This window comes from Ceratotherium simum, chromosome 2, assembly GCF_057802395.1.
Source record: "Ceratotherium simum simum isolate JZ-2026a chromosome 2, ASM5780239v1, whole genome shotgun sequence".
Taxonomy (NCBI): domain Eukaryota; kingdom Metazoa; phylum Chordata; class Mammalia; order Perissodactyla; family Rhinocerotidae; genus Ceratotherium; species Ceratotherium simum.
In genome coordinates this window covers 16,640,801-16,668,352 of record NC_141901.1, presented here as the reverse complement: position 1 = coordinate 16,668,352, position 27,552 = coordinate 16,640,801, and the positions used below count along the sequence as shown (strand labels likewise).

The 27,552-nt window shown below is 45.4% G+C and overlaps 1 protein-coding gene across 1 annotated transcript in view; it reads right to left on the bottom strand.

Annotated features, from left to right (window-relative positions):
• The window catches only part of CACNA1E (calcium voltage-gated channel subunit alpha1 E), a 372,240-nt gene extending 367,083 nt beyond the window's left edge, over positions 1-5,157 (bottom strand). The window contains exon 1 of the mRNA XM_087438754.1: positions 4,673-5,157. Coding sequence (XP_087294880.1) covers positions 4,673-4,688 — 16 coding nt within the window. The 5' untranslated portion in view covers positions 4,689-5,157. The remainder of the gene's footprint in view (positions 1-4,672) is intronic.
• Between the last annotated feature and the right edge of the window lie 22,395 nt (positions 5,158-27,552).

Here is a 27,552-nt window from a genome sequence, read left to right as displayed (position 1 = left end):
TCTCAGAACCCAGCTCTGTCCAGCCACCTTCTCAGTTGTGATCAAAGGCATGGGAAGTTACAAAGAAGCCTGCCAACCGGTGGAAAGATCACGGGTTATGAGCTGGATACTCAGGCACTAATGGAAATGGAAGAAGGACATACGGACACCTCCAAAGCATATCTGGTCTCTGAAAGCTTCTAGACTCTTTCCTTCATCCCACCCTCATCTCTGTGCTCTCTGACTGCTCATTTTTACTTTTCTTCCTGGTCATTTATGGTGTATTTTACCACATAATTACTAATAATGATATTATAATTAACCTGTTTTCTAAGCCCAAGAATTTGTAGAGAACAAAATTTGCATTTCCAGGGATAATATGACCTGAAGGATTTTTTGCTCAATAAATACACACCATGCACAATGTTGGCAATTCCAGGTGTGCAACTCAAACTGGTGTCCCCTAGAGTTGTGCAATATGACACAGAGCACGTGTAAGATTAGACCAACAATTACAACCACATGGAAAGTGCTGCATACCTCTAACAAGCTACAAAGAAAATCTGTAGTAAGCATTATAGTTACCTCTTCAAGATCCTTCCATTTCCTGCCCTTGAGCAGTGTGCATACAGTTGGGGCAACTGGCTCCAGCTCCAGGGTGGATTAGACTAAGCCAATCAAGGTAACCCCAGCCCTTTGCCAGTGATTAGTTAAGGAAAGGGTACATGACCCATTTAGGGCCAATGAGGTATGAGGTAAAGCTTACTGGGGCTTTCAGGAAATTTCTCCCAACTTTTAAGGCACGCTTTTAAGGGAATTGCCTCTGGACACTGTCCTGCACAGATGTGAACCGTGGAACTACTGCCACCAGCTCACCACTAACCCGAGGAGGAAGCTGCCACATGGAGGAAAGCAGGGCCAAGAGAATCACAGGCAACGGAGATGGAACCACCAGATTCAGTCAACCCAGAAGCCACCCCGCCTCTAGACCACTAGCAAGATGAGGCGATACAGTGCCCGATGGCTGAAGCTCATTTATTTGAGTTAGATTTTCTGTTGCTTGCACCCCAAAGCATACTAATTGAAGGAGCCCCCATGGCTACCCCAAAGCACATGTGCTACCCCATAGCACAGTGATGAGATTTAACTACTCCACAAGTCTACAAAACCATTTAATTGTTTTGGTCACAGCAGGGGGCAAGTCTCCTTACACTCCTCTCTACGTTTTTTGGTTGTAGTTCATCTTTTATACATAGACACTGAGACTTCAGTCTTGCATAAAATTCTGAGACTTGGATTCTAATTCTAAGACTCCTTGGTACAAAGGGAAAATGGCTCAACTCAAACTGAATAAAGTTAAATTCAACTGAGCAAGCAGTATGTTTTAGGTGGGGAAGTGAACATTGCAATTGGACGATATGGAAAAGGACTTCTTGCTAAATTAAGTATAGCACAAAAAGATTTAGTGGTCAGAGTAGACACCACCACCATCATCATTATCATCATCAATAGATATAATGGTTAATAGTTATGGAATTTTTATTTTATGGTAAATACTATCTTAAGGGCCTTTCATGCCATAGATCCTTTAAGATTTCATTTAATTCTTGAAAAAATCGTATGAAACACGTATTTTTATTAACTCCATTTAAAAATGAGAAGACTGGGACTTAAAAGGGTTAAGTAATTACCCCAAGGTTAGAGTCACACAGTCATTAAGTGGTAGAGCCTCTAATCTATGTCTGCCTGAGTCCAAATGCCATGCTGTCACCCACTGCCTTGCACGGGGCTCTAGCTATAATAATGGTAATACTAACTTTCACTTATTGAACACTTACTCAGGGCCAGAAATTCATATTTATTAACCACTCTATAAGGTAAGTATTATTACTATTCTCATTTAATAATGGAAACTTACCCAAGGTCACATAGCCAGTAAACCCTGAATCTGAACTTCAGTATCTGATTCCTCACCCAACGTCTCTCTGGGAAGCTGTACTTTGAAAGTGGGTGGGACCTCAAATGGTCCTATCCCTTGCATGTTTCAGTGACTGCATGGACATGTATGTGCAGGGGGTAATAAGTTCATGCATGTTTCTGCCAGGTTCTACCTGGCCACCCCCAAGGCCTGGCTCTCTGTCTTTACACAGGGCTGCATAGAAGAAGCAGAGCTGTGTCAGTGGCACTTTCTATCTGAGCACAGCATTGCTTGCTCTTGGCTGGACACAACAGTCCCCGGCCTGCCCAGGCAGCACCATGCAGGATCATCACAGAGCAGGCTCTGGGACTGCCCAGAGGTGTGGAAAAGGAGGCATGCATCATCACATGTCATCTTGTCATCACCTGACATGAATCAAGTGACGGCTCTGCTCTGGGATGAAACAAGGAGGAAATGGACAAAATGAGTCTTGGGATCTCTCCCGCCTCCTTTCCCGGTCCCTGGGCTCACTCTTGCCGCCTTATGTCCCCATCCCCCAGCTGCCATCATTACACGCCCCCTGGCTGTTGCCAAATTTCTGACCGTCTTCCCCATTATCTTCTACAAAAAATCTCCATGATTAAGGCAACCTTACTATTCAATCCAAAATTAAAACTGATCTGAAAAAAAGATTTTTTTCTGATTTGCAAAATTATACATCAGAAATGTCTCATATAGTTACCTATATTGAAAAAACATAATTATATGAAATTGGGGGGCAACGGAAAGGCTGAACCATCTAGCCATCACACACATGCTCCAAGATAGTCCAACCTGCCTTTCTTCTACCTCTTTTCCCTAACCCAAACTTGAGTTTCCCCAGCACCAGGCTCTTAGGCAGAGGTGAAATGAAAATCACTTAAAAACATTAGCACAGCCTAAGGTGCCAGTGTTCCAGGGGCTGGGCTGCTAACTCCCAGGCAGTGACAACAGGAGGTGAGGCAGGAAGAGAGGCCTCTGCTAGTCGTGTGTAAGAAAGACTTGAGACTGTAAAAATGTAGGAGTGCCCCTTCCATCCAACACACACACATTTTTTAAGCATTTTAGTCTGATTTCTCCTATATAAAAATCAGTGCCATTTTCACGGGTACTAGTTGAATTATAGACAATATGAAAGCTCTGTGGCAAGAAGCCCTCCCTTATCACGTAAATTATAAATATAAATTACCTCTTTTTAAGCCAAGCACCATACTGAAGGCTTTACAAGCCTTCTAGCTCATCTTCTCAACCATCTTTAGGGTTTTTTTTTAAATGAACTGAGTCATTTACTCATTCACCCAGTCATGTATGTATTCAGCACATTTATAATGGGCACCTCTTTCATGCCGAGCATGGTGCTAGGCATCAGGGCTAAAAACAGACCAGCAAACAGATGCTGACATGACACTGTGATAAGTGCTCAAGTGAGAAAAAAAGAATAAGGTACTTTGGGAGTCCACAGAGGGCACTGGGGAGTTGGGGAGGCTGCCTGAAGGACAGGATATTTAAGCTGAGAACTGTACATTATGTAAGAGTCGGCCAGGCAGAAAGTGTAGGAGTTGGGGTGGGTTGCAGTTTGAATAGTGTGGTCAGGGTAGGGCTCATTGAGAAAGTGACATATGAGCAAACTTGAAGGAAGAGAAGGAATGAACAATTCAGATATCCAGGAAGACAGAAAAGGCAGTAGAAAGGCCCAAATGAGGGAGCATGGGCTAGCGTGTTCTAGGAGCAGCTGGGAGACCAGCGTGCCTAGAACAGGAGCATCAGGAGATGAAGTCAGAGACCAGAGACGTAATGTGGAGGGCCAATCATGAGGGCCTTTGGCTTTTGCTCCGAGTGAAATGGGAAGACACTGGAAGGTTTTAAGCAGAGTTATGGTACTACTTTACTTAGCTATTGTTGAGAATAGACTGTAGGGGAGCAGGGTAAGAGGCCGGAGACCAGTTGGAAGCTATTTCGGCAATAATGCAGTTAGTGTGCCTGCTTCCTCTCTAGAACCCTGGGCAGAGACAGCCATGCAAAGTGCCCAGATCAATAAGAGTTCAACATGTGCAGGGAAAAATGGAGGCAGGGCAGAACTGGGTAGAGGCAGAGAGAGAGGGCCTGAGATGGATACGGCCCACCCCTAAAGCTCCTGTGTCCCTTGAGTGGTGCAGGAGAATCTCTGAAGATTTCCTAGCTTCAGCACATACCCTTGCCCACTGCTCTTGTCAGCTGCCCTGAAGGGGCCTCAAGGTTTGGGCAAGGAAGAGACAGGAGACTAGAAGCATGGCAGGGCAGGCAGAGGCTCCAGCAGCTGATGTAATGGGCAAGGACGCCAATGCCCACACACAGGGAGGACACTCCACTCCAGCCACGGCCAGTCTGCAGCCAGCCCCGGAGGGCCCACAGGCCAGATGCCCCACCCCAATGTGAGGCCATGTAAGCACCAGGAAAGAAGCAGTAGGAGGCAGAACATTAGTTATAACTATATATTTAATCAAATGAATGATAAATCATGAGTTAACTAGAAAATCTCTGGCTAAAAGTAAGGAAAAACATGAATTTGAAAAGATCAAGTTGTTTTCCATTAAAATGGCTGAGGACTCAGAAATCAAACAAGGTTCTGGAAATAATGAAAGTTACATTTTTATAACCTGAGTTTTGTGGCTGTGCAAATTCAAATCTGCTTCACAATGTATCATTGAAAAGAGCACTGAGATTTAGCACAGCAATACAGTCGACAAGATTACATACTTTTTGTCTGGATCATCCGTACTATTCATTCTTTGGAACAGTCAGGGCTGAAATTCAGCAATGAAGGTTTTAAATGTTCGAGGTCATGTCTTAGGACTCCACCTGTGATTTGCGCAGTCTTACTGTGGGTTACCGTAGCATTGGTTGTCTTAGCTTCATCCTAGGCAGTGATATCCATAAAATCATGATTTGATGTGCTAATTACATTTTCACATTTTCTTCGGTTTTTAAAAAATACTTTATTTTTTAGAGCAGATTTAGGTTCAAAGCAAAATTGACAGGAAAACACAAAGAGTTCCCATACACCTCCTGCCTCCACACATGCATAGCCTCCTCCGCATCAACGTCCCCCACCAGAGTGGTACACTTGTTACAATTGATGAACCTACATTAACACATCATTATCACTCAAAGTCCATAGTTTACATTAGGGTTCACTCTAGGTGTCACGCATTCTGTGGGTTTGGATAAATGTGTAATGACATGTATCCACCATTATAGTACCATACAGAGTATTTTCACTGCCTTAAAACTCCTCTGTGCTCCCCCTACTCATCCGTCCTCTCCCCTCTGTGCTCCCCCTACTCATCCCTCCTCTCCCCTAACTCCTGGTGACCACTGATCTGTTTACTGTTTCCATAGTTTTGCCTTTTCTAGAATGTCTTAGCGTTGGAATCGTACAGCATGTAGCCTTTTTAGTTTTGCTTCTTTCACTTAGTAATATGCATTTAAATTTCTTCCATGTCTTTACATGGCTTGATAACTCATTTATTTTTAGCGCAGAATAATAATCCATTTGTGAATATACCACAGTTTATTTATTCATTCGCCTAGAGAAGGACATCTTGCTTCCAAGTTTTGTAAATTATGAACAAAGCTGCTAGAAACTTCTGTGTGCAGGTTTTTGTGTGGACATAAGTTTTCAGCTCCTTTGGGTAAATACCAAGGAGGGTGACTATTGGATCGTATGGTCATAGTATGTTTACTTTTGTAAGAAACTGCCAAACTGTCTTCCAAAACCATTTTACATTCCCACCAGCAATGAATAAGAGTTCCTGTTGCTCCACATCCTTGCCAGCATTTCGTGCCCTGGATTTTGGCCACTCTAATAGGTGTGTAGTGGTATCTCATTGTTGTTTTAAATTTTTCCTGTTATTGATAGCAAATTCCTCACCATTGAAAATCATCTAGCATGCTGCCATCTGGGAAACATTGTCCCAGTCAACACACAGGCTCTATCTAATGTGAATAAGTCATCCAAGGTAATAACGCTGAACATGAGATGGAGGACATTAAACATTACCTAAGCTATCCTCCCAGTCACTGCTTGAGTCAGCTCTAAATATTCCCTGCACAGTCATTCAGCCTATGTTTGAACACCTCCATTGACAGGGATCTCACTGCCCCCAAGGCGGCTATTCCAACTTTAGATAGCTCTGTTAGGATGCTCTTTCTTATTCTGAGCTGAAATCAATGTGTGTCAACACAGAAATCAATGGATTATGAGGAAAAGTAATTCATTCATCTCTGCCCATTGCTGACAAACTAGAAAAAGAGGATGTAATAAGCAATAAAAACAATAAAGAAAAGCCAAAAATCAATGTCTCTCCTGTCAGAATAGCACTCCACTGAAATAATTCAATGTTTTCTCAATTGCCTCAGAAGACCACAAAATTTTTCAGTTGCCTCTTTTATTTCTTCCACCTTTTTTTCTTTAAAAAAGACATCTTTTTGAGCTTTCTTCCAGTGAAAAGCTAATTGTAACTTTCCCGCAAGCCGTTACTTTTTGATTCAGGTTATTTTGGGGAGTCAACTCCCACAACTTCAGAGGAAGGGCAGAAAGGTCACAATATTAGGAAGAATCTTCAAGGGATTTGGGAGATGGGGTGGGGGGACTCACTGAAGCATCAAGGTTCACCTAGAATCTGCAGGATATTGTCCCTAATATTTATGTCTTCATGGTGCAGAGAGAATTTCCAAAGTGACCTTCTGCACAGCAGGACCACCTGGAAGGGAGGAAGAGAGTTCTCTTTCTAGTTGGCTCTCTATTTCTTTTGCCCTTTGATCAAGCTGAAAGGCTGATTTTTAGGGATGGGGCTACAGATTTCAAAGATGTGCTTGGTTTTGCTTGATAAAGTGAAAGCCCTTGGAAAGTAACTCTAGAATAGGTCCAGCAGCCCTGCTGAGACATCTTTCCTGAAAACGAGACAGAATGCGACATTGTCACAGTGAAAGGTGTCCCAGGTTGGATGTGGGGAGGCAGAGAGGTGTGGGTGCTCCATAGAACACGGGTCTCCTTCAGCGAGGCCAAGGAGGGAGGGCGCTCTCCACACTGCCCAGCGCCAGCTGCCAGGAGACTTCCCTCCAGAGTTCACCTGTGCTTTGAATCGCCCTTTCTGGCCCTTCTTGCCCTTCCTCTAGCCCCAGCTTTGTCATTTACCAGCTTAATGTCATGAAGCAAGTCAGCAGCCTCACTGGGCCTCAGTTTTCTCGTCTGTAAAGGGGAGATAATTGTCTTTGCCTCCAATAGATTTATTATGAGGATTAAATCAGATAAAGTGTGAGAAAGTACTTTCTATAAAGCGTATGGAGGAAAGTGTTGCTATTATTATTATAATCTAATTTAAATTTTCATCACACGTTTTTCAGGGAATAGGAAAAGAAGAGCTGTTCCTCACACTCCAAAGACCATATGAGGAATGGGAATTAAACTGCCCCTCCCCTCAGCCAAAGCATCTGGGCAGAGCCCACAGTATTCTGGCAGCAGTTTCGTTTTACAACTGACCTCAGAATAGACAGAGGTCAAGGGTCAGCCCACCGCAGGAATCCCGTGGCCTGTGGAGCCCCCAGAAGCCTGAAGTTGAAGCAACAATGGACAACTGAGCATCAGATCAGGGATGGGAGGAAGCTGAGCCAAGCACCAGCTTGACAAGGTGACATCAGCACATTAGCATCAGGGTGGCTAATTGATTTGCTCCTCTTACAGGAGCATCTGTCCCTGTAAAAATGAGGTGGCCTCCAGCTCTGGCACAGTCGCTAGGAGAGTGTCCAGGATCTCCAGGGTTACTTTCTGCCCCAGCCAGTATGGCGAAGGCTTTTTGAGAACCAGGAGAATGCCCAGGGAAATTTCCTGCAGGACGAGAGGGGCAAGGGTTGACCCCATGCTCCAGCCTGCACACAGAGGTCCCAAGGCTAAGGAGCCAGGCAGGGGGAGAGAGGACAAGGAGAAGGCAGAGGGAGGGAGGCCAGGTCCTAAAGCTGGATTCTAAGCATCACAATGTGGTCCATTCGAAAGCTTCTCTCACTGCCCTTCCCGGAGCTTTCCTAGTGGCTCAAGAAGAAACTGAGTCACCTGGCCCAGGCAGGAGGCTGGGCTGCTTAGGATCCAGGGCAGAGTCCTAACCACTAGTCCTATTTAATCCAGTGAGATCTAGTAAGAGGAGAGGATTTGATCATGGAAGGCCTGCTGGGAGCTTGGGAGGCATTGGGATGCGGCTAATGTTCCTGCCTCTTCCAGAGACATTCTGAGAGCTCCTCCGGGTCCCTGCACTTTTGCACTGTGCAGTCTGTTTGGACAGCTCTATAATTCCCTTATCCAGAGACAGAAAGCCTGACTCTCTTCAGGGCTCTGAACTACCCTAAAAGTCTCAGCTGTTCCATTTGCCAGGTTGACTACAGAGGTTTTCAAAGCAGGCACCTTCTACAGGCTGAACAGATGTGTTCTATTCCTGAAATAAAAAGACTCCAGTCTTCTCCAGAAAAAAAAAAAAATTAGTTAATGGAAAGCATTTTCTCAATATTAAGATTTTTCTCCTGTAATTTTTTTCTTAAACTCTTGCGATCTGTTACCTCTTGTCTATATAAGAATGTGGTAGATGCTGTTATCTGATTTAGCCAGCCCTGGGGTCCAGTGGTTAAGACTCAGTGCTCTCACCACCACAGCCTGGGTTCATTTCCTAGTCAGGAAACCACACCACCCATCTGTTGGTTGTCATACTGTGTGTCATACTGTGTGTTGCTGTGATGCTGAAAGCTATGCCACTGGTATTTCAAATACCAGCAGGGTCACCCATGGTGGACAGGGTTCAACAGAGCTTCCAGACTAGACAGACTAGGAAGAAGGACCTGGCCACCCACTTCCAAAAACACTGGCCATGAAAACTCTATGAATAGCAGCAGAGCATTGTCTGATATAGAGCCAGAATGTGGGAGGATGGTGCAAAAAGATTGAGCAGGGTTCTGCTCTGCTGTACACAGGGTCACTTGGAGTCAGAATTGACTTGATGGCACTAACAACAAAGCATAAACTATTTTGGGTTAAATAGATCTCTGTTTCTATGTTATTGCACAAAGACTACTATGACTTTGCAGATGCTCCACCATCTGGACAAGTTATGAGAATAAAAGTTCTACCTTTTGACTAAAAGCAAAAGGAATCGTGGGGAAGGTGCCTTCACTGCAGCCATAGTTACCCATCACCATCAAAGTTATCAAAGCCATGATTTTTAAAAATATATACCATTTAACAAGCCCAACTGATGACCGTGCTTCCCACTTCACTGAGAAAAATGGAACAATCAGATAATAATTCCATAAATTCCCATAACCGTATCTGCCCAACTACCGCATAGTCTGTCTTCCCAACTATTACTGTACTGAACCTAGCATGCCTCTATCTAAAGTCAACCCCTCCTTCTTGACACAAGTTCTTGTCTCTCTCTCCTACTCAGGGACAATGCTCCAGTAATTCTCCTTCTCTTCTACATCACCAGTTTTTCACTTTCTATTGGACTATTCCCATCAACGTACAAACATATTGTTATTTCTCTTATCTTAGAAAAAACACTTCCTTCACCAGCTATTACCCCATTTCTTTGCTCTTCTCTGCAGAAAACTCTTCAAAAGAATTGTCTATACTCATCATCTCAGTTCTTCTCCTCCCATTCTTTCTTATACCAACTTTAATCAAACATGTCTCTTCACAGCTTTTATTAAGGTCACCAACGACCTCTACATTGCTAAATTCAATGATCAATTCTTCTTGTCATACTTGATGTGGTCGCCAACTTCCAAGATGACCCCCACCTCTCGGTATTCACACTATTGTGTAATCTCCTCCCATAGTGTGCCAGCATTGGTCTGTGTGACCAAGAGCATCCAGAGGTGACAGTATGACACTTCCAAAATTAGGTTATAAAAGACTGTGACTATCATCTTACTCTCTTGCACTCTCTCTCTTTCTCTTGGATCACTTGCTTTTGGAGAAGCTGCTGCCATTTCATGAGGCCACTCAGACAGCCTATGGAAAAGCTTACATGATAAGGAACTGAGGTATCTGGCCAACAGCCAGTGAGGAACTGAGGACAGCCAAGTTCCTCAGAGTGAGGAAGAGTGAGTGTGTTGAGTAGGATTCTCCAGCCCCAGTCAAGCCTTGAGCCTTGAGATGACTGCAGACCCAGCTAACAATTTGACCACAACCTTGCAAGAGATCTTGAGTCAGAACCTCCCAGCTTAGCCACTCCTAGATTCAGGACCCTCAGAAACTTTTGTGAGATAATAAATGCTGTTTTAAGACACTAAGTTTTGGAATAATTTGTTACACAATGGACAACTAATATACTTGACCTGTCACATTATTTAACACAGTTGATCACTCCTTCCTCCTTGAAACACTTTCTTCATTTAGCTTCCATTATAACACACTCTCTTGGTTTTCCTTTTACCTTACAGCTCACTTCCCCCCAACTTCCTTTCTTGGTTCTTCTACTTCTGCCCAACTTCTTTAAGTTGGAAGCCCTATGACTTGGCCCTTGGTCCTCTTTTCTTCTATGTCTACACTCACTCCTTTGGTGACTTCATCCAGTCTCACGGCTTTAATTATTACCATCTACATATTGTCAATTCCAATATTTATATCTCAACCCAGATATCTCTCCCAAACTTCTGACTCACATAATCAACGGTTCACATGACTCCTCCACTTGGATATTTAATACACAGCTCAAATTCAACATGATCGAAAGTGAACTCCTAATTTTTCCCACTCAGACCTGTACCACATTCTTTGGAATTGATGGCAGCTCCATCCTCCTACTTGCTCAGACTATCCTTGATTCCTGTCTTTCTCTTACACCCCACAGCCAATCATTAGTGAATCCTATTGACTTTACCTTCAAGAAGATAAGAAGATCCAGTTGCTTCTCACCAATCACTGCTACCACATTGGTTCAAATCACCATCATCTCTCACCTGCACACAGCAATAAGCTTCTAACTGGTCTCCCTGTTTCCACTCTTGTGTGTCTATAGTCAATTCTGGACACTGTAGCCAGTGTGCAGCATGATTCTCTTCAGTAGGCAGATCACATTTCTCTCTGCTCATCATCCTGCAATATATACTTATTTCACTTAGAGTAAAAGGCCAAAGCCCTCCCACTGGCCAGCCAGGCCCTACACAGTCTGGCTCCCCTGTGACTCCCTTGACTTCATCTCCTTCTAGTCCCCCTCTACTCTGGTCCCGCCACACTGGTCTCCATGCTGTTCTTGGAACATGCCAGGCTTACTCCCACAGCATTTGCACTTGCTGTTTCTTCTGCATGGAATGCTCTTCCCCTAAATATCATCATGACTAAGTTCCTCATCTTCTGCAAGTCTTTGCTCAAATACTCCCTTGTCAGTGAAGCCCGTCTTGGCCATCCTATTTAACACGGCACACCGCCCCCGCCCCAGGACTCCCAAGCCTCCTTATCTTGCTTTTGTTTTCTTTCCATAGCACTTAACATCTTTTAACACACTGGAAACTTTACTCATTTATGTTAGTTTATTGTCTATCTTCCCTTGCTAAAATTTAAACTAAAGTGCAAGTATCTTTGTTTTATTTGCTGATATGCCCTAAGCCTTTAAGACAGTGTCTGACATAGAGTCAACACTAAAAAAAATTGTTGAATGAATAACTACTATCTATAATTATGATAAAAGTCTCACAAGATTTTTTTTATTATCCACACGTTATAGATGATGAAACCAAGGAAAAGGGAGTTAATATTTCTCAGACACTTTATATACATTATCTTATTTATTCCTCCCCTGTTCCAAGGCTCAGAGAAGTTAAGTAGCTTCCTAAAGTCACATAAGTGGTGAGAAGCCAAGTCCTGATTTGAATCCAGTTCTGGTTGGCACTAAAGCCCCTGAGGATACACCCACCCCTCTTTCCACTCTGCCATCAGACCCCCCCACACCCTGGGCTGGGCAGGGATCCACAGGCACCTGAGACAACTGTCTTGGGCCCAGAGAATCCATCACATCATGCTCTCATGGCTTTCCTTAAGGGTCCCCTCTGGAGAATAGCAGCCAATCTCTACCTTTTCTCCTGTACCCAGGTGCAGGCACCGGTCCCACCTGTGACACATGGTGACTGACACTCACACAAACAGCTCCAGCCCCTCAAACCCACAAACCCGGGAAGAGGTTGTTGTTATTCACTTTTTGAAAGTTGCAAACATTTTTCTAGATAATTGAAATATCAGGGCTTTCAAAGCCTTTGAGGCCAGATAAGTACACACTGGCCCACGACTTCTCACTGCCTCCATCAGAAAAGCATACTGGCCCTTCCGCCAGTCCCATCCTCAAAGCCTTGAAGTGTCAAGTCAGTGGGGACACTGACAACTAGTGGTAATAATAACCAACAGTATACCGGCTCTTACAACATGCTAGATGCTCCTGAATGCTTTACATATATTACACCTCATTTAATCCTCACAACAACACTATTGGGAAGGTACTATTATTAACCCCATTTTACAGATGAGAAAAACTGAGGCATAGAGAAGTTCAATAACATTCCTAAGGTACCATAACTGGTAAGTAGCAAAGCCAGGAGTTGAACCCAGTCAGCCTACCCTCTCAGCCTGTATTTAACTGAGAGACCACACTTCAGCATGAAAGTATGTGAACATGTACACAACACCTGCAGCTGTTTAAGGCTCCAGCATGCCACAGGGCAAATCCATTCATACTCACAGACAACATCCAGATGGGTAAACAAACTGACACCCCTTCTCCCAATATAGCCATCCACATTTAACTACCTTATCATTTCCCAGACCCCATTCTTACCTTCCTAAAGAACCAGCTGTACATTTTCCACTAGATCAGTCATCTATTATTCATTGCTAAACATACATTTCAAAATTTCCAACATCACACAGTATCTTCATGCTATGCTTTCTCAGTCTGCTTCCCAGCTCAGCCTCTCTCACCACTGTCATTTCTTTTTCCAGCTACCCATTAATTAAGGGCAGCCTCCCTTCTCTCCAAGAGCCACGAGTTCATATTTGCTTCCAATGATTGTATTGCTCTGTCTTATTTCTAAAGCACTCTCTTTAGGGGGCTCATTAAACATTGATCACACGCATTTCTACCTACCTAGCTTTTTCTTCATTTTTTTCTTTTAACACTGACTGCTTGATCTTTAGGATGGCTAAATTTTCACTCACCAGCTGTTGGTCAAGCATCTGCTCTGCGCCTGCATATAGCGGTGACATCTCTGAAATCTCTCTCTTTGGCACCGCTATGATCTAACTAAGTAGCGAAAGCAACCTTAAACCTTTTAAGTATTCTGAGAAGGAGAGAAAGATCCTGTGGGCTGGAGGAAACCGGGAAGGCTTCATGGAGGAGGTGACGTTTGAGCTGTTCTTGAAGAATGGATAGGATTTGGCCGAAGGGAATTGTATATGCAATGGCAAGGAGGTTGAAATTAGTAAGGCTTAGTCAAGTATCAGGGAAAAGATTCTAGTTGGAGAAACATGGGAGATAAGATTGGATGAAATCCTAAAAGACTTTGATGCCAAATGAAAAGACACTGAGATTATATTCTGGAAGCACCAAACTGCCTGTGTTTTACACTTTCTGTGCTGATCTGCCATAGAATTCTCTTAAGAATAATATTCTGTGCTTATTGCCCCAGGGTCAACAAGTGGCCAACAAGAAGCTGTCCTTCATTCACCCAGCCCCTGGCCCCAGACACACACACACACACACACACACACACATGCGCACACACACACAAACACACCTGGAACCACTAACCAGATTCCTGGGCTATAGCACTTTCTGACAGACAAATTCAGCAGCTTTCCATCCCACCCAGGAGTCAAACTCTGCATAAATAGTTCAGCCAGTGCCTGAAGATATTCCAAAAGCCAACAGTTTATTGCAACCACACCCCCACCCCCATCCCCCCAGGAAACTGCTCAGCTCCTGGGCCACCTGCCTTGGCCCCCAGGCCCCACACACATCCTGACCACTGCAGAGCGTTTCAGAATACCTGGGAGAGATCCATCCACCTATGACTCAGTCCCCGAGAGGCAGGGCCTCCAGATCTAGGGTCTCCTCAGTTTCCGTCTACACAGTGGTTCCTAAGCTTAGCTGGTTCTCACACGGGACACCTCAGGATACAACTCACAATCCATAGAGTGGGTTTCTCAAACCAGGCTACCTGGCCTCAGCTCCAGATCTCTGAACCCCACCAGAGAGCATTCCTGGGGCTCTCTGATCATGACGCCTGCTATGGGCTGAATTGTGTCCCCATCCCCCAATTCATATCCTGAAGCCCTAACCCCCAGTGCGACAGGGCATTTAGGTGGTAATTAGGTTTAGGTGAGGTCATAAAGGTGGAGCCCTGATCCAACAGGATTGGTACTCTTATAAGAAGAGACACCAGAGCTCTCTCTCTCTCTCTCTCTGCCATATGAGGACACAGCAAGAAGGCAGCCATCTGCAAGCCAGGAAGAGAGCTCTCCCAGACACCAGATCTGCGGACACCTTGATCTTGGACTTTCAGCCTCCAGAACTGAGAGAAATACACGTCTATTGTTTAAGCCACCAGTCTAAGGCATATTGTCATGGCAGCCCACACAGACTAAGACAACTCCTATCACCAGAGGAACACCTGAGGTACAGACCTGGGACTGCCAACCCCCAGGGTCCTAATACAGCTGCCAGAAATAAGTGGCCCAGCACCAGCTATAAAGAGCCAGCAATTTCCCTTTCGCTTACCTTCACTGAAGAGTCCCCATGTTCCAGACTTTTCTGGATTTCCATCTCCATCACTCCATCTCTATTTTTGGAAATATAACCACCCTCCTCATCCTAAACCCTCGGTGCCCCCTGTGGCTGTCCCTAAGCTGATGCGCTCATCTGAGCTATTGCAACAGCTAATAGGCTCCTCCTGTCAAGTAACACATATACTCAAGAGTCTGCCAAAGGCAACACTATGCTCCAAAATAAAAACACCTTGGTGGAAATTTCAGGTGCTTGACAAGCTAGTGGATCCTTAGGAACCCCCAAAATCACAGCCCATAGCACCTTGCCCTTTGAACAGCTCAGGGTGGTCACCCTGATAGCGGGGCAAGTCATCAAATCATCAGGGATGTCTTTGCTTTTCCAGCGTCTCCCAACTCCCATGGGGTCCTCTGAGCCATCCCCTCCCAGCCTCCCTCCCCCACCTTGGAAAGAGAAAGGCCGGAGTTTGCAAGCAGCAACACAAGTCCCTCAGACTTTCCCAGGTGCCTCTGGCAGCAGGGGCTCCACAAGAGAGAACGTCAGTAGCTACCCTGGTGTCTACTGGGCCACAAATGGGTTGCCATCACAGCTGCCAGGTCGCCAAGCCCCATTGTGGCCAGTCCTTGTGCCACCCCTATGTGCATCCTCGACCCCAGGTTAGATGGGAATAAATCTCAACCCTGCTTTCCTCCACTTCTCCCTACAAATGAACTAACTGCCCTTTGAAGCACGGCAGTGCCAGCCCCCAGCCACAAACATCCAACCTCTCCCATCCCCAGAGCCCAGCTCTTAGCCTCCAGCCCTGCCCCAAGCAGAGGCAGCCAGTGGAAGCGGGGAGGCTGCAAAAGAGACAACAAAATGAGAAGGCTTATGGAAACTGTCATCCCTGATGACATTTTTTTGGTATTTTTTTCATTGTGGTAAAATAACATAACATATAACATAAAATCCACCATTTAAAAATATACAATTCAGTAGCATTAGGTACACTCACAATGTCGTGCAACTATCACCACTATCTAGTTCCAGAACATTTTCATCACTTCAGATGAAACTCTGTACCCATTAAGCAGTCTCTCGCCAATCCCCCTCCTCCCAGCCCCTGGCAACCACTAATCTGCTTTCTGTCTCTATGGATTTGCCTATTCTGAATATTTCATATAAATAGAATCATTCAATATGTGTCCTTTGGTTTTTGGCTTCCCTGATGATGTTCTGAATCCATCCTTATGTGTATTGAGGACTCTGAGGGTCTAGGTTCTACTGACAAAGAGAACTGGGTCTTGTCTGATGGATCCAAACCACCAACCATACAGAGCCTTGGGAAACAGAGCCCACCTGCCTCTAGACGTAGAAGGTGAGCACCCCTCACCCTAAGGAGAGCCAGGCCCGTGTACCCAGTCAAGGCTCTGTGAGGCTAAGGAGATCCAGAGCAGAGGCAAAACTCACAGTTTCCCCGAGCAACCCAAACGAAAGGCAGGCCTCAGCTTAAAGGAAATGACAAGAAGGCAAAGGAAAGGTCTGGGTCAGTCAAGGAAGGCTTCATGGAAGGAGCAGCATTGACTCTGACCTTGAAAAGATGGTCAGGACCCATAGAGATGGCATCTGTCATCTACCTGCAGACACTCCCAAGCATCTACCTCCACCTTTGACCTCACCCTGAACTCCAGACCCGTGCATCCAGCTATCCACCCGGCACCTCCACTTGAGTGTCTGGTAGGCTTCTCCAAATTAACACTCTTGATCTCCCTGCTCTCTACACCCTTACAAATCTGCTTTTCTGTCAGTGTCTCTCGTCTCAGGAAATGGCACCACCATTCACCCAGCTGTTCAAGTCAAAAAACTTAGCCCGGTGGCACAGCGGCTAAGTGCGCGCGCTCCACTTCGGCGACCCGGGGTTCGCAGGTTCAGATCCCGGGCGCGCACTGATGCACCACTTGTCAGGCCATGCTGTGGTGGCATCCCATATAAAGTAGAGGAAGATGGGCACGGATGTTAGCCTAGAGCCAATCTTCCTCAAATACACACACACAAAAAAACACCTTGGGAATCATCTTGACTTCTCCCTTTCCCTAACATCCCACATTCAATCCATCAGCAAATCATATGGGCTCCACGTTCAAAATATATCTAGAATCTGACCATTTCTTACCAACAGCACTGCTGCTAAGCTGTACCAAGCCACCATTGCCACCGTCGTCTCTCACCTGTACTGCTGCAACAGTTTCCTCAGTCACCTCCAGGCTTCCACTCTGTCACATTAGAGTCTATTTCTCACAAACAGTCAGCATGATTGTTTTACAATTTAAGTCACATTACATCAATTCCCAGCTCGAAACCCTCCAATGACTTCTTATCACACTTAGACCGAAATCCTTAACCTGGTCTGTTGCCTATAAGCTCACCATGATTTGTCTCACTGCTTCCTCGATTCCTATCCCTCTCTGTTCACTCACTGTCCTCCAGCTTCACTGTCCTCCCTGCTCTTCCTGGAATATCTCCTGCCTCAGGGCCTTTGCACTTGCTGTTCTCTCTGCCTAAAACACTCTTCCTCGTGATATTCACATGGCTTGCTCTTCACTTCAAGTCTTTCTCAAACATCACCTCCACAGAACAGAAAGACCTTCCATGACCTCCCAAGCTAAATAGTACTCCTCTCTCATTTTATTTCCTTACATAGTTTTACTTTTTGTAAACTAATCATTAACTTGGCAAAAAAAAATGTATACACACATATGTATGTACATGTACATATGTCCATGTTTGTACCTTCCCCACTAGACTATAAGCTCCATGAGGGCAGCTCTTTTACCTTATTCGTCACCAAATCTTCAATGCTTAGAAAAGCATGTGGCATATAATAGAAGTCTATTAAATATTTTTGGAAAAAAACGAATGAATGAGTGCAAATTGGATGTGTCAGGGCCATAAAGAGACCATTTCTGCCAGGAGCAGAATTCAGGGAGCAGTAGGAAATAGTCCTCCTCATCGAACTCCCAAGCGTGGTGTAGAAAGGTCTTCATCACCAGCCCCTCCCATCTCTCTGACCTCTCACAGTTTAGCAGGTCCGTGGTCCCCTGCCCACCCCCCACCCCCATACACTCTGCCCACAGAGCCACTGCCTCCTGTTCCAGACAGCCATGCTCTTGTACCTTCTGCCTTTTATACCGTCCCTCTGCTTTCATTTCCCTTCACCCTTTTGTCCACTGCCATCGCTCACTCACCTTCCATGGTGGGCCTTGGATGTGAGCAGCTTTCATGACCCCCCTGGGAAGAGCTGGCTGCTCCCGCTGCTCTGGCCCCAGCCCCTTGCACGTGGACATCTGTTAGCAGGGATCGCACTGCATTGTAATGATCTGTTTACAGGTTTATCTCCCTTATTTGACAGTGAGGCCAAAGGGTGGGACCCTGTTTTTACATTTACATTAACACCGTGTTTTACATTTAAATGTCTCTCCCCTTACACCAGCGAAACCTAGTTCTTAAAAGGCACTCCAATCGCTGATGAATAAAGAATTCAATCAACCAGCCAGACTAGAATTCCTCTTAAGTTCACCAGTCTTTGCTAATGTCATCCCTCTGTTTAAACCCATAGAAGAGCTACAAAATTTTCACCAGCATTACCAACGAAGTCCAACTTTGGAGACTTTTAGGCATCTTTCAAAGTATAGATCTGAGTATGTCACGACCCTGGTCAAAAACTTTCCAAGGCTCACTATTACCTAATTGAATAAATTCATTAACATCGCCTTTAAGCCTCCATGATCTGACCTCAACCTGCCTCTTAACTCCCACTAACCACCCATCATGTTCTTCACACTCTAACACACCCAAGTTCTCATCTTTCCCCACACGCACACTTCCCATTATGTCTGCTTTTATTTTTGTTATTCCACTATCTGAGAATGTTCTTTCTTCTCTCCGTCGCTGCTTATTGAGATTCGACTCAACTTCAACGCTATTTATTTATTCACGCCACGGATATTCAGCGAGTGCGTGCTCCGTCTGGCATCATTCTAGGTGCTGGGAATGTTCACGACAGTTCAGTCTGCCCAATGGGACACACGAGGCCCAGGCTTCACGGAGTGCTCCTTTCAAGTGACCCAGCTACATCAGGCGCTTCCAGGAGGTCCCCGTGATAAAAACGTGTGTGCGTGTGTGTGTCTGTGTGTGTGTGTGTTTGCCAGTGACTAGCTCTACAAAAAGTAATGACAATGAAGCTGTGTCATGAAATAGGGCATGATAGGAGAGGGCACTACTTAGCTTGGTGGTCATGGAAGGCCGTTCTGTGGAGGGGACACTTAAGCAGAGACCTGAATGAAGTGAGGGGAGGCAGATAATAACAAACAAACCAAATAATTTTGATTATAATAAGTGCCATAAAGAAATGCCAAGGCGGTATTATAGAGTAGTGGTCAGTAAGGTGAGGGGAGCTACTTTAGACAGGGGGTCAGGGAAGGCCCCTCTAGAGGGGTGGCATTTGAGCTAAGACTGAAGGATGTGAAGGAGCCAGCTATGAGGGGAGCCAGGGGATGCCTATTCAGAAAGAGAGGGCACTGTCCAAAGGAGTGGAGAAGGAAGACCCTGGGGTGCTCCAGGACTAGAAAGGGGACTAGCGTGAGCCTGACAGGAGGAAGGGCAGGTGGCCAGGGGCAGACCGTGTGAAGCCCCATAGGCAGCAACAGAGAGCTGGGGGTGTGCCTGTCTATTCACTTCATCTATTTGCTGTCAACCTCTGTCCGCCCTTCACCATTTCCCAGGCTCCATCAACAAGCGGCTTCTGGCAAAGTTCAGCCATTGGGAGGCCCTAGTGGGGGACTGGAAGACAGGAAGAAGGGAGAGGCCAGAGTATTTCTTCCTGTCCCTCTTGGCCCTGGCTGGAGTTTCACGGCAACAGTGGTGTCTCCTTTGTCACTGCAGCTTCCCCCCAGACAGCCCACCCTCCAGGGTCCCAGCTCCTACCGTCGCTGAGGACCTTTTGGGGCTTGGGTCCCTCCAGCCTAGAGGTGGCAGTGGTTTCCTGCTCTGGGTTACCTCCCACCCTCTATTTGTATCTATGCAACAAAATCCTTGCACTAATATTCCCTGTTGAAGTCCCTAAAGTTGTTTCACTGACTAATACAGGAAGCCACAAAGGTTTTTGTGAGCAGGGGAGTGGCAGGATCTTGAATTATCTTTTGGAAAGATTACTCTGGCTGCTGCAAAAACTGCTGATAGGAGGGGAAGATGAGTAGAATTTTAAACCACCTAGGGGGCTCTTTCAACAGTCCCAGCAACGGGCAGTTGTGTCCAGGGCTTGGATGGCAGCAATGAACAAAGAGTGAGATGGAGAGACTCGGGCTCTGTGCTGGAGATGGACACTAAGTAAATTGGGGATAGGTTGGATGTGTAGGAGGAGGAAAAGAGAAGAATCAGTGATGACTCCTCTAGATTTCTGGCTTGAGCAACGGGGTGGGAAGTACAGAGATGGGAAGACAAAGGCAGGGCAGTTTAGGGGTCAAATAGCTTGTCAAATCATCTCCTTCTTCACGAAGCCTCCAGCAGGCCTTGCAGTAGGAAGCAATTTCTCCCTCCTTTGTAATCACACGATCGTGGAAAAATATTATAAGTATATAGTTATATGTCCATCGGACTTACGTCCCCTGCTAGACTGTAATGTGTTGTAGCTCGCTGTATTTTGGTCATCTTTGTGACTTTCACAGCACCTGGGGCTCTCTGATGTGGAGCCAGAGGGGAAAGCACTGAGCTGGCAGCCTAACAGAACAGAACCGCCTCTGGGCAGCAGACCCAATTTCCAGTCTCTTACTGTAGAAAAGGGAATGGCTTTCAGCAGCCACTTTGAGCCCTCGCTGTCCTTCCTCAGCTCACAGGTTAAACCCACACCCCTGTTGGTGGGCAGCTGTCATTGATCTATACGCCTAGATTCCTTCTCTGCCCAGCCTACGATTCCATTCTTTCCAGGAGGAAGGACACACAGAGGCTCAACAAATGTCTATCTAGCTGACCAAACAGTACAGATAGCGTGTCTTCTTTTATAAGCTCTCTCAACTTCCTCCACTTTTCTAAACTCTCCTTTAAAAAAAAAAAAGGAAAGAAAGAAAGAAAAATGGTGTCCTCTCTTCCGGCCATCACTGAATTCAGCTGAAGCCACTTCCTGTGATGAAGTCAGTAACGATGGGAGTCCTGGGTCCACCACTGATCCTGCTCCCTTGGGGAGCTGGCTGAAAGTCCCCGGGCCCTTTGCTCATCTGAACAGTGGACATAACAGCCCTGCCCAGTCTCGGGGAGCTGTCATGAAAAGCAGCCAACATTTACGTGGAGGAGGAGGCTGCATGTTCTCAAGATGGAGTCATTCTGGGGAAATGAAAAACAACAAGCCTTCTGCTTCTCACCAACCCCGTCCCAATGCAGAGTCCACCTCTCCTAACATCATCTTTTTTGTGGCTGCAGCCACTTCAGTCTCCTCCTTCAAGTCCTTCCACTGCCTCTTCATTTATTTTTTGAATTAATCTTAAGTTCTGTGTCCTCACTTTAAGTGCTCCTCAGGTCCTATGTGCATCCCTTGTCTCATTCCACACTCTCCCTCGGCTCCCTCTTCTCTGAACCAACACTGATACCATCCCCACAGCCCCAGCAGCAAATATTCACCAAGTGCCCACTCTGGGGGAGACACCGTGCCAGACAGTGTTGCTGCAAACAAGAGACATGTCCTCCCGGGGCTGAGTCCATCTGAGGACATGGGACAAAAAGCAAGACTCACTCAGTATACGGGCAGGACCACTACTTTGGACCTCCCAGTGATACACCCTGGCACAGGATTTCATACCATTTCTGCCCGGGGCAATCACTTGCCCCGTCTCTGCATAGAGCTCCTTTTTTCTACTTCCTCCTCGTGCTCACAATACAATCGATCCTTGTTATTCACAGATTCTATATTTACAAATCTGCCTACTCACTAAAATTTATTTGTGACCCAAAAATCAATACTCAAGGCACTTCCACGATCATTCACGGACATGAGCAGAGTAGCAAAAATTTGAGTTACCCAGCACACACTTCCGAGCTGAAGCTGAACAAGGCTATGCTCGGCCATCTCCTTTTAGCTCTCAGGCTGTAAACAAGTGTCCTTCTCACTGTCTATTTAGTGCCATTGTTTTTGCATTTTTGTGCTTTCTGTTGGTGATTTTCCTGTTTCAAATGGCCCCCAAGCCTAGTGCTGAAGTGCTGTCTGGTGTTCCCAAGCACAAGAAGGCTGATGTGCCTTAGAGAGAAAACACATGTGTTAGATGAGCCTCATTCAGGCATGAGTTTACGGCACCGTTGGCTGTGAGTTCAAAGATAATGAATCAACAACATATATTAAATAAGGTCTTTAAACAGAAACACACATAAAACAAGGTGATGTATTGATTGGTTGATGAAAATTTTCTGACCAGAGGCCCAGAGGGACCTAACCTTGTATCTCCCTGAGGAGCAATGGTTCAGTATTCACTAATTCAGTGTTCACAGCGACTCTATAGAACATAGCTACTGCAAACAATGAACATGGACTGTAATTGAAGCTCCGTAGTCTCCCATGGTTCTCCCAGGCTGTGTTAATGAAGGAGAGCATCTAGAATGAGAGGGGAGATGGCTCTGCTCTACATGCTCTGCTGAGCCCACTGGTGGACTGTGAACTTTTAGCTCTGGGTGCTCCATGCTGGGGAGAAACTAAAGACCATCAGCCAAGATGACTATGGGGCTTGATAACTTCTCTTCCAGGAAATTGTTAAAGGAATTCTGGGAGCCTATCTGGAGAAAGAAAGACTCAGTTATCATCAAATACCTGAGGGTGTTCACATGGAGAAGGGATGATCAGGCTGGGTTTATAGGGTCCCCAGGGGAAGGTTCAGATCCAGGAGTGAAAGCTACAAAGGGGCAGAATTTAGCTCAGCCCACTGAAGTACTTTCCAACAGTCAGAAGGGCCCGAGGATGGGACGGCAGCTCATGTGGTAATGAGGTCCCTGTCACTGCAGGTGACTACAACCAAAGGGGACACTGAGAAAATGCAAGCACTGACTAAATGATATTGAGAGTCTGTTATTTTCTATGAAAATAAATTCCCCAAGTGGGAACCAAGACTCCGTCAGGGCAAGATCCCTGTTCCCTCACTAAAATACCACATCTCCAGTCTCCTGTACTCTGAAAATGGGGCGACACCATCTGCACTTCCAGAGAGAGGAGAACTAGCCCTGGGCACCATGTTGTGGGGCCTTCTGCTGCCACACAGGAGAACTGCGCTCAGGAATGGCTCTCCCTCAGGGCAGGAGCTTCAGCGTCTTTGCCTCTGATGGTTGAGGGAAGCTAGGAAAGTGGTGATCATCGCTCATCCCCAAATGGATAGAGAGCAATTACCATAAGAACATTTCCTTTTATGCTTCAAGCTGAGCTGAAAACATAAGCTTGGAAATAAGACCCTTTTCCAATCATTTTAAAACTGTAAATCTCAGTGGGAAAGTGATTTGACTGTCAAGAGAAAATACAGGAATGGAAAGCAAGCTCCCTGTCACTGTAAGGCTTTCAGAAGAATAAGGCCCAACACTTCTTCAGAGCGGCGACAAGGTCCCACGAGGTGATGTCTCACCTTTCCAGGAGGAAGCAGAGAGCCCCTCCCCCTCACTTCATTCACAGCACTGAAGTGTCCGAGAGATGGGATTCTGGGGAGAGATTCTGGAAGGACTCCCAGAGGCCATGGTGTCTGGCTTCTCGAGGGCAGATGTCCCCTGTGTGCCCTGAGGGGGCTGTGACGCACAGACCTTATGGGGCATCCCATAGGCCAAGCTGGTATCTGCATCCTTAAGCTTTCTACCCATCAGCCACAAAGAGAGACAGGAGTCCATCAAAGATACAAAAGTTATTCAATGAACACAGGCTATATGGCCTGCCATAGGATGAAAACAAAAGCCAAGAGCAGTCCCCACTCTGAAGGGGTAAAAATTCATTGAAGAGGAAGGGAGACACACATTAAAAAAAAAAAAACTAAGAAGAAAATTGCTACCCAGTTAACCTGGAGATTTAATTGGTACAACAGGCCTCAGTGGTTGGGGAAGGCTTAACAGGAGCAGAAGGGCCTGAATGGGGGTGCTGTGCAGGAGAAATTCAATTGTATTTCTGGATATGATGAGCAGACAATACAGATTTGCAGTGTCCATTATGGTAGCTTCTAGCTGCATGTGGCTATTTAAATTTAAATAAAATTTAAAACTCAGTTCCTCAGTCACACTATTCACATTTTAAGTGTGCAATAGTTACTGTGGCTAGTTGCTACCGTATTGGCCAGAGCAGGATTTCCATCATCAGAGACAGTTCTATTGCACAGCTCTGATCCAAATTGTCCTTACCCCCTTCAGCGTCCTTCAAATGCTCTAGAATAAACTCCAAACTCTCCACTTTGGTTTAGATGGCCCTTAGGGATCAGCCCCTGCCTGGCTCTCAAGACTCATTTTTGCCACTCTGGCCCCACACCCTACATGTGCCAGCACACAGCAAGCTTCTTTCCATCCTTCTCACAAGCTGCTCCCTCCAGCAGCTAGCTGAACCACATCCCCTGGCCCCTTTTGCCAACCTAATTTCCTCTCACCCTGCAGGGTTCAATCAAAGCATCCCTTCTCTGGGGTCCCTCCTGACCCCTTAGATGAGACAAGGTTTCCTGCTTTGCAATCTCAGAGAGGTCTGCACTTTGCCCATCACAGCCCACTATCAGTTGTTCACTGATGTATCTCAAACACCTAGAACACTGCCTGGCTCATAGTAAGCTTTCCATAATTAATTGTTGAATGAATGAACGAATAACTCTTTGTTAGAATTCCTTGTATCGTTGCTTGTCAACCACCATAGTTTGCAAATTACATGAAGGCAAGGACCTTGTTTATCTCATTCACTATTTTGTTTCCAGTCTCTTCAGTATAGTAGATCAAAATTATTGAGGAATGATGGTAAAAGAAACAAGGGGAGGAAAAAAGGAGAGAAGGAGAGAGGATTGGAGAGAAGGAGGAAGGAAGGGAGGGAGATAAAAGTAAGGAAATCAAGAGGAAGAGGTGGGTGAGTAAATGATGGATGTAAAGTGTCTGCCTTAAGAGACAGGAAAAATGACGAGGTTACTGAGTAACAGGATAGCCGGGGAGCTAACGGCAGCAAGCAGTCAAGCTTTGACTATAAAATGCTAGAACAATCATTTTCCCATCAGCAACTCAAGGACAGGCTTATAAAGCCTCCCTGAATAGCCCCATCTTTGCCACCCCCACTCCCCAGCCCAGTGGAATGAGAAACAGACGGAAGTGCAAATTAAGCTTTTTATTGCAATTAGCAGCCTAACACTGGCATCACCTGCCTTGCTGAAATGTGACATTTCATCTGAGACGTTCATAATCATAGCCCAACGGGGGAGACTGTGAATCAATTCCCTGCCTATTTTTCAACAGCTTTATATGAAATGATTTTTATTCTTTACACTTGCTAGTTATCCCCAAGGAACTCAAAGCAATTTACCAACTTTTAATTCTCCTGACACCCTGGGAGTGAAGGAGCTAAGAGTCTAGAATTTATAGACAGGGGGAGAAGAGCCATGTGACAGAATTAAATACCCAGACAGGAGAGACTCATCCTGTCCCCAGAGCCCACCCTTTTGAAGCTGAACAGAGGGTCCCATAGTGATATTCCTCAAAGCCATCTCAGTAGAGAAGTCGGGGTGGAAGCTAAGCTGGTGAGGCTGCAGGTGAGTGAGGCGTGAGGCGGTAGTGATGGCAGGTATGGGCATAATCCTTGGAAAAGAGGAAAGAGGCAGTGAACCAGGAAAGAGGGCTAAGGCTGAAGACAGAGGCACAGAAGAGAACATGGAAGGGCCTGGAGGGGCTTGAGCCAGGAGCACTGGGAGTGAGACTCATTCCTTCAAAGGAGGAGGAGAAACAGAGGGTGCAGGAAGAAAGCAGATATTTGAAAGAAGCATTTTAGAAACAGAAGCAAACCCAGAAATCGCAGTTTTATAGGTGAGGAAGCCAATAACCAGAGAAGCAATGTGACTTGCCCAAGCCCACACAGTGAGCTAGGATGGAGGGGAAACCAGAGCCCTGAGCAGTTTCTGCTACCCTCAGTGGGAAAAGGGGGTCATGCTTGCCTTGTGGCCTCCATTTTTCCCCCCCAATAAAATAGGGTGGGGCAAGATTGGGAACTCAAGAGAGGCAAAAGATTAGATTGTCCATTTAAGAATGACACTAGATAATTGGGCTTGAGATTAGATATTGAGTTTGTCCAGCCACATTGTTGCCCAGCTGAAGATGCATACTATATGAATCTTTAGTGTGGGTGGAACAGCAGGTCTCTCTCATTTTATGGAACAGATATTGTATCTCAGTGTCTTAATACAGCAAATATTTATTTCTCATGCACTTCACTGTACAATACAGGTAGGCTGGGGACTCTGCTCCATCCAGTCACTCAGGGACCAGATCCTTCCACTTAATGCTGTGCTATCCAGTATGGTAGCCACCAGCCATTTGCAGCTATTTAAATTAACTAACATTAAATAAAACTAAAAATTTGTCCCTCAGTCATGCTAGCTACACTTCAGGTGCTCACTGCGCACATGGCTACCACATTGGACAGCAGAGACAGAACATTTCATCATCACAGAAAGCCCTATTGGATAGGGCTGCTTGCCACTGGATCTCTGGCATTCAGCCAGCAGGCAAAGAGGAGAAAGAGCTTGGATGATCACGCAGAAGATTTAACAGGCCAGGCTTGGAGGTGCCATACATCATTTTTGCCCAGATTCCATTGGCCAGGGCTCCATTGCACGGCCATACCTAACTGCAAGGGAGAAGGGAGACAAAGAAATGTAGTCAAGCTATGTGCCCAGGAAGAAGAGGAAACGAGTCTAGAGAGCATATACCAGTTTCTGCCACAGATATATTCCGGCAAATTCCTAAAATAAAAAAATTAATTTCCCAACTGAGTTGTGTAATAAAATCAGACTGATGATACTAAAAGGAGAATATCTCCCCATAGACTGTTTTAAATTTTAAACAAGGAAGAATTAAGATGGTGGTCAGGCTTATGCTCAGAGTTGTAGTTCTCTAAAGGCATTTTGCCACACACGTATTTTCCTAATTCTGAGCACTCCCAACTGTTCCATTCACACCCTCTATTTCCTTTCTGCCTCCCCTGCCTCATCATTTATACCTAGTGTAGAGATACTTGAATCAACATTCACAGGGGAGGCAACAAAAGCGAAAATAAACAAGTGGGCTTACATCAAACTAAAAAGCTTCTGCACGGCAAAGGAAACCATCAACAAAATGACAAGGCAACCTACTGAATGGGAGGAAATATTTCCAAATCATATATCTGATAAAGGGTTAATGTCCAAAATATATAAAGAACTTACACAACTCAATGCAAAAAAAAAATTAAATAATCTAATTAAAAAATGGGCAAAGGATCTGAATAGACATTTTTCCAAAGGAGACATACAAATGGCCAACAGGCATATGAAAAGGTGCTCAAACATCACTAATCATCAGGGAAACGCAAATCAAAACCACAATGAGATATCACCTCACATCTGTTAGAATGGCTATTATCAAAAACATGAGAAATAACAAGTGTTGGTGAAGGTGTGGAGACAAGGGAACCCTGTGCACTGTTGGTGGGACTGTAAATTGGTGCAGCCACTATGGAAAATAGTATGAGGGTTCCTCAAAAAATTAAAAATAGAACTACCATATGATCCAGCAATTCCACTTCTGGGTATTTATCCCTAGGAAATGAAATAGCTATCTCAA